This window comes from Cupressus sempervirens, chromosome 7, assembly GCF_028749045.1.
Source record: "Cupressus sempervirens isolate cs-2001-9-10 chromosome 7, ASM2874904v1, whole genome shotgun sequence".
NCBI classification, from domain to species: Eukaryota; Viridiplantae; Streptophyta; class Pinopsida; order Cupressales; family Cupressaceae; genus Cupressus; species Cupressus sempervirens.
Window position 1 is genome coordinate 769,293,528 of NC_143124.1, and position 7,632 is coordinate 769,301,159.

The following is a 7,632-nucleotide window of genomic DNA, read 5'->3' on the forward strand; positions in this document are numbered from 1 at the left end:
TAGTGGCCTATTGGTACAGGTCATTACACAACCAAAAACACACTTTTTGGTTTCCCGATCATGCCAACATTTCTCTATGGTTGAGAAGTTTGGGGTGGTAACATGTCAAATTGCAATTGGAGATAAATAAGCAAAATTCATAAGCACCTATTTACAAGCAATCTCATAGTCAAAACCTTAGTCCCAAGTGAAATCATTTTAGTAGAAGTAGGAACATTTATATTAGAGACATAAGTAATAACCTAACTATTAAGTTAATTAAAGAAGATTGACAAATTGGATAACCAATGTTGACCAAAAATAGCATGGAGGAGGGTCTTGATCAAAGGAAGGAAACACGAATGAAATAAAACAAAAAATGGTTGAGCAAATAAAATATCAAGTTGCATGAATGTCCAAATATTGGTGAGGAAGTAAAGAGTTCTTTGATGGAAAAAGTTAGGACTACAATGGGGAAAATATATCGAGGCCCATTAATTAAAAGGACAACAATGTTAGCTAGAAAAATGTGGATGGGATCACATCATGTTGAACATGAGATAGGTAAGAGAATGATGCAGAGGAAGCCTAGGAAGAGATAATTTGCATTTTCTGATATAAGAATATAAATGGAGATAGAATGACATTTGATCATGGAATGCACAATAAAGATATAGTGGAGATGGAATGGCACTTGAGCTAATTGCTTATGAGGAATTTTGTACTCATTATGAAGAGAGCTTGAAGGCTGAATGTAAGATCAATATTGCTGCCAATCTTTTAGTCAAGACTCATTGCAAAAATCATATATCGAAATGAAGATAAAGATCATTTAAAAATACTATTCTTTAATCCCTTAGATTATTTCATCTTGTGAATGTCATTAAAATCATTCCTCCAATAATTAAATTGATTCCGTAGAAAAACTTCGCAATTTTTTTAATTTTCCAAAAACTCCGTAGAGTTTTATTTATAATTTTTCAATATTAAATACAAAATATAATTACTAATCAACGACAATGACACTTCGATGCCAGTAATCAGCTTAGACTAGATGCTAATTAGGGTTCTACATACTAAGCAGGAGTTCTACACGCTGGCCAAAAAATTAGAATTGCAGACGCCATGGATATGCTCTAAATAATTTCAGTCACAATATCGTGACTGCAATAGGAAGCACCCTTGGAATGAAAATAAATGTTGTAAAAATAATTATGTTATGGACTTGTTGAGCGGGGACGGCCTGCAGCCTTTCCACATAGCAGAGCATTTTGAGGAATACCATATTCATCTCCGAGTGTTACAATCCTCATGTACGTTTGCTGACCCAGGTATTGTCTTTCCCATGTCTGTGACCTCAGATTCCACATTCCTGGATTATCTAAGCTTAACAGAACGGCAGTCCATGATTTTGGATATACCTGAACAAACCATCAAGGAAAATTGTAATTATGTTTGTGTTTATATACATTAGGGCATGATTGAATTTGGTTACCCACCTGGGTTGTACATCGAGAGACCGCATCAAATACATTGTAGCTCTTCCTGCTTGCGGCTGTCCATTCTCCTCCTTCCATTCTGTTACATTACAACAACAAAAGGGTTCTTAATTTTTCCTAATTTTTGAAATATAATGAAAAGAACAGAACTAGGACTTCAGAATGTTAGGGTTCACAATTTCTCCTAATTTTTGAGATATAATGAGAAGAACAGAAGTAGGAGGACTTCAGAATGTTAGGGTTCATAATTTCTCCTAATTTATGACATATAATGAGAAGAACAGTACTGGAAAAACTTGAGAATATTGAAGTTTGTCACTTACCCTGCTACAAAGTAGTTGAATCCATCTAAATGCCAAGACTGGATGGTGTTTTCATTGTTCTGGAACACAATCTCAATGAAAGCCCTGTGCTCTGCAGAGATGATAGCCGTCTGCATATAAGGAGATCTTCCGTCTGGATTATTAGGAATGCCACCCAAGGTGAACAATCCGCCAATGCGGTAGTAATCTGCAAGCTTCAAAGGTGTGTCAGCGTTTATGAAGGAAATGCCATTCACTGCATAACGTTGTTTGCCACCGATCAAGGGGGCAGAGTTTGCAAGCTTGAATGTTTGGGCAATGGTAATGTTCCCATAATGATATGATCCTTGGGGATTAGGGCGAGGTCCATTGCTTGTCAAGTTCCGTCTGCACAACAATTACATTGCATCAGTTAAGATTTTAGAATAACGTAGACTGATCTAAATACAAATGGAAATCTCCCCATTTGTTTTGCCAAAGAATTGTAGGGTTTTTCTCTCGTTATAAGATAATCATGATCCTTTTCTCTCCTGATCTTTGTTGCCATACCCATAAATCATAGTCAGTCACCAGATTTCATTTAGCAAACAGATTATTTCTTCACAATCTGTAAAGATCTTTTTCAAACAATGAAACACTGATATTGCATTTCTCAAAGTTCTCAGTTTCTCAGTGCTACCAAGTAATTTCAATAACATTCTCAACTCTTTATAGCAGCTTATTTAGCAAATTTGACAAGTGTTCTCATTATAATTAGTATATTTATGTGACATCATATTATTTGTTACTTTTGAGATCTAAAGAATATGAATAATGACAATCACAACTATTGATGCTAAATAGTAAACATTAAATCAACAAAAGTTATTGCAACTACCAAATTCTTTTCCCTAAAACAAAATGACAAACTACAAAACTTCAAGAAAGCAAGAATAAAGCTAAACCTGATGGATTTGGCCTGGTTCACAGACCAATCAACCTGAGTGGTTGGACCCCATGGGAGAGGTCCAGAAACACCCTTGTGTGAATTGTTGTAGCGGAAAACTCCTAGTCCTGTCAGAATAGGACTGGTGAAACGAGTGGAAGCAACCAAATGGTAGTCTTGAGGTGGCTGATCAGCAGTAACCAGAACAGAGTAGCTCTGACCAACATGGATGTCTAGAGACTCGTAGAGGTTTTGTTGAGTGTGAGACCCCTCCACTTCAACAAGCTTCATTTTGTGATCCTGAATCCTGAAATTCAGAGAGGAGGACAACCCCACATTTGATATCCGCAGTCTATATGTTTTTCCTACAAGTAGATCAAAGTCATCAGAGATTTGTTTGCGAAGTAACTATAAGTATGTAAATTTTTGTTTCTTAATTTGATTGTGTATGTGTTTTTAGCATGAACACATTCTGTGATCCATCATCAGGATGAGAAAATGCAAGAACGAAATATGCAGATATTACTATTCCATTCTTGCATTCTCTCATGCTGATGATGGATTACAGAGTGAAATTTTGATGATATTACTATTCTATTCTTGCATTCTCTCATCGTGATGATGGACATCAGGACCGTTGATGCTAAAAATACATACACAATCAAATCCAAAAAAATATATTTATATTTCAAATGGATTGTGGAAATCTGATAAGATTAACTATAAACATGCTTTAGTTTCAATTTTACAGTCAGATTCCCCAATACTATCTAGAGCTTACCTTGTTCCACAGTAAATGAGTACCCATTTGGGCCTCGACCATTGATGAGAACACCATCAGGATTGCCTAGAGGCTTACCGTTGTCCAGCATTGTCCTAAGGGCCTGCATACAAGTAGAACAAGCACGGAGAAGGTGTTATTATAAGATATAATAGAACAAAAACAAAATGCATAGAGTTCAAGGGGTTTGGCTTGGTTGAAGCAATGAGTTTTCATTCTTAAGACCCTGGGTCAAATCCCAAGAGGGACATCTTTGTGGAATTCTAAGTTGTGACTCTTGCTCTTTTATTTAGTTGTATTTGTCTCATTGTACAAAATGAAATTCTATGTTGTGACTATTGATCTTCCAACTGTTATTTCTAGTGTGATTGTTCACAAGGAGCTCAAATAAACTTGTAAGACTCATGCTGTTGCTTGAACGAACACAAAGTTTATAAACTATCTTGAATATAAAGAAAAATGCACAGGAAGTATATAATTTTTTTAGATTGTTTATCACACAATGATAACTTACAGAGTGGCTGGCCTTGTACCAGTCACCTATCAGCAGAGTGATGTCACCATCAGGAGCAGGAAATGGAACAGGGATTCTGGGCCTGCTAACAATTTTAATGCCTCCAAATCCTCCTGCTGCCTTATGGAAGTATAGTGATGGAAAATAGAAATAACTGCCTATCTGATCCTTCATTTGAAACTTGTATGTAAAGTTTGTTCCTGGTGGTATGGGGCAGTTTGTTCCAAAAACTCCATCTTGCCATGAGTTCCTTCTCTGTTGTACCCCATTCCTGTAACATAACATGTATATCAGCTCAATGTATACTCCATTGTAAGGGATTGAAAACAAAGAAATATGACAAAAATCAGTCTCAGAACTCACCATGACAATAGGAAAGGCTCATTTAAGTTATTGTATACATTAATGATAATGTTGTCATTTGTTACACTATCAATCTGAGGTCCAGGAAACTGACGATTGATTAGAATTCCCTGCAACAACAACAATACAGATCTTAGAGTGATGCAAACAAGCTACCTTTCCAAAAGCTTAAATAGATTCTTTCCAGTATTTCTAACTTTTAAAAAAGGCAAATGAAAATCACCTGCTGAGGGACACCAAGAGGCGATATGGTGCCATATGTTACTTTCCATGTAAAGAACTTGTATGGATCTTCAGCTAGAGCAGAGGAACTCAATAATGCTATGATAAAATAAACATGAACAATGGGACACCAAACAGACCCCATTGATATTTCCGCCCTAACTCTTGATATACCAACTCCTTTACTCAGTAGATTGGATGAATTGAAATTCCTTAATGATCTGCACATAAACCACCATAATTTCAATACAAAATTGTCTGTTCTCATTGTCAGCCATTGAACAAGAGAAGGAAATGCAGTCAAGCATTGCAGATCCATCGATATAGAAATCTTAAAACAAAAGCTTTATCTCTGATAACAAACATTATAGATACCAAAAACTGTAAAGAACATTTTTGTTTACCTCACTATGGCACAGTCGCATACACTAAATCTCAAAAAAAATTGCCCTCAAATGCAACTTTTCTGTGCAGTTTACATCGACCTTAGCTTCTTGCTATGTCTGCCTTTATAAGATTGTGCTTCTCCTCATTCCACCCTCACCGACAAAACCCAATATGGATATGGAGTCACCGGATTTGAAACAATAAACCCCCACTATGTTTTTAGTCTTTGTTGAAGCGCAAAATAGTCAGAGACATTTACTCCCCATTAACTTGCAATTAATGGCATAAAAATCCTCGCAGCACATGAAGTGAGCGGCTCTGGAGATGGACATTTAAAGGCTTGGAATCAGTAAAGCTTAGTTTTTCGGAGTTGGTGAAGACACCTTATGGCCAGGGCGTTATGACAATCCGTAACGCGGCAAGATTCGAACTCATTCTGCGTAGGCCCATCTTGTCCATTGCCCTTTTCGGGGAAAACTCCAGAGCTACAAAACCGTAAGATTCCTCTACTGTGCTTACATACAAGTGTCATTTGTATTTTAGTTTCTTTCGGATACTGTGAAACATTTGGATGAATATGTTTCATTTTGTTTATTGGGTTCTGGATGATAATAGATGAATTTTCTTTTTACCAAACATTTTTTATTATATGTGAAGAGATTATTAGCTCTTTTATTTTGAAGCATGATCTTTCAGTTGAAATTTCTTTACCATTTATATGAATTGTGAAAATCTCTTCGCTTTTATTTGACACTCTTTCCATATAATGATCAGACTTAAAGTCTCTTTGTTATCTTGGTCTTTTCTCTTATATTTTTGCAAGGCTTGATCGTTCTTATATTTATTTAGTACCATTCTACTCTACCAATATATTAGTCGCTCTAGCAATTAGATGCTACATTGAAAACTTCATTATATGTCTATATCTTTAAATATTACATTAAAAAATATTATAATGTAATATGTTATAAAAATACAGAAGTATTCATACGTATGATTTGAAAGCTGTTGAATTCAAGTGTATAAGATTTTGTTATTTAGAACTAATTCTTACATTTTGTTCTTTATAACATACCTTAATAGATAAAATTGAAAGATATTTTTTTCCTTTTCATACACCTTTTTCCTTCCTCTTTTCGCATATGATTTTTAACTTGTTTATACTATTCAATTCTATTTAGACATCTAAATTTGTATTCTAACTCTTTGTTCCTTGTATATCTTTATAATTTGTTATACTATTAATTAAAAATCATAAATCATCTTCAACATATCAATTATCTTTATTAAAATTAAATTGTCTAAGTTTGAGAAGCTTAGAGTGCACAAAATTCGCTATAGCTACCAATGCTAACTTTCTCCTAGCATGCAATGTTAGTTCCACTAAATAGACTATTCTTTATACAAAATAGCATCATCATACATGTCTGTATGAAAATTCAATTTTGTATACTATAATAGATTTTGACACTATGTTCACTAGTTTGATCCTCGTAATTCATATTCAAAAATACCATAAACATATAAATAGATGACAATTATGTAATGGAAATATTTGTTTCTAGATTTGATTGCCTATGTTTTCTTAGCATCAATGTTTCAATCAAATACCATACTTTCTCATCCTGATAATAGATGATAATAGATCATAGAACGTGATTCAAAATATTATTATTAAAAAATAATACACAATCCAATCTAGAAACAAATATCTACAATAGAAATAAATTATGAAAATCTGACAATATTAAACAATTATATATGTTTACAATTATACCATTTTGCCTAAATAGTCAGAGCTCTTCAAATGGAGGGAAGGATTGTGATTTATAATGTAAATGCATAGGTAGTATGTGATTGACAGCACATGATGAGCAGCATGGGAAAAGACAGGAGTATGTTCGCCACTAAAATCTCCGCGTTAGGTGTTTCTTTTCTTGCTAATTGCAAATCATAATTGACTTAGTTTTCCACTTTGCACACACTGTCTAGGTTTTCATTGACTTTTACAATTTTTTAATTGCTTAGGTTTCTGAGGAACAGCGTACACGCGATCCAAGGCCTCGGGAATAAATCCACACCATACACTCTTTGATCTCCATTTTATTGAAGCCAGAGAAGAATCGGTAGACAGACAAGTTGGAGTTATTAAAGTGTGGAGCATGTGACTGTCATTTCTAAAGATTTGATTGTGGGGGCTACAAAATGGAGAGAGTCCATATATATATATATATATATATGAAGCAATAAATAACAATCAAATTGTAGGCGAAAACAGGTTTTGTGTTCCTTGAGTTGGAGGCGTTTAATAGATTTGCATAACTCACAGTCAAAGCAAGCAATTGTTTATTTTATTCTATATTTCTGTTATTATTATGGTTACTAAATTGTAATTACGAGGATTTCATGTGTGTTTTTGTGTCACTTAAGGGCAAGGACTTACGTAACTATTTAGTTTATTTTAGCCAACACTCATTACATAATATTTTTAGGAGTAATTTGTGGCATTAGGCGCATATTCTTCATAGTCAATTTCACAGTTTAATGTTATCTTTTGTCTATATTTATTTTAGATGGAAATATTTTAATTAGCAGAAAATGTAATTAAACATTGGCATGGGACGAGGATATGGAATAAGATGAATATGGAATGGATGCAT

The 7,632-nt window shown here is 34.3% G+C and overlaps 1 protein-coding gene and 1 long non-coding RNA gene across 3 annotated transcripts; one reads left to right on the top strand and one right to left on the bottom strand.

The window, feature by feature from the left end:
* Positions 1-810: 810 nt before the first annotated feature.
* LOC149549584 (protein SKU5 SIMILAR 14-like) lies at positions 811-5,277 on the bottom strand. The gene is made up of 9 exons (XM_089792910.1): positions 4,990-5,277; positions 4,587-4,806; positions 4,364-4,473; positions 4,001-4,271; positions 3,487-3,589; positions 2,725-3,070; positions 1,802-2,167; positions 1,479-1,557; positions 811-1,400 (listed from the first exon to the last, which is right to left on the bottom strand). The coding sequence occupies exons 2-9, from the start codon at positions 4,728-4,730 to the stop codon at positions 1,197-1,199; spliced, it is 1,623 nt and encodes a 540-aa protein (XP_089649036.1). The 5' UTR covers positions 4,731-4,806; positions 4,990-5,277; the 3' UTR covers positions 811-1,196.
* Positions 5,278-5,331: 54 nt separating this feature from the next.
* Positions 5,332-7,331, top strand: LOC149549585 (uncharacterized). Of its 2 annotated transcripts, none has more exons than XR_016354116.1 (2): positions 5,332-5,467; positions 7,001-7,331. It is a non-coding gene; the product is annotated as an uncharacterized LOC149549585 (long non-coding RNA). The 2 variants fall into 2 exon arrangements; XR_016354117.1 differs by having other exon boundaries at positions 5,349-5,467; positions 6,819-7,331.
* Positions 7,332-7,632: the final 301 nt, after the last annotated feature.

Excerpts from the sequence above, each read along its gene's own strand:
- LOC149549584 (XM_089792910.1), bottom strand. The coding sequence starts at position 4,730 with ATGGGGTCTGTTTGGTGTCCCATTGTTCATGTTTATTTTATCATAGCA. Across the intron at positions 3,590-4,000 it reads GGTACAAGGCCAGCCACTCT|GCCCTTAGGACAATGCTGGA; the intron begins GTAAGTTATCAT and ends ACTTGTATGCAG. Across the intron at positions 1,401-1,478 it reads TCTCTCGATGTACAACCCAG|GTATATCCAAAATCATGGAC; the intron begins GTGGGTAACCAA and ends TGGTTTGTTCAG.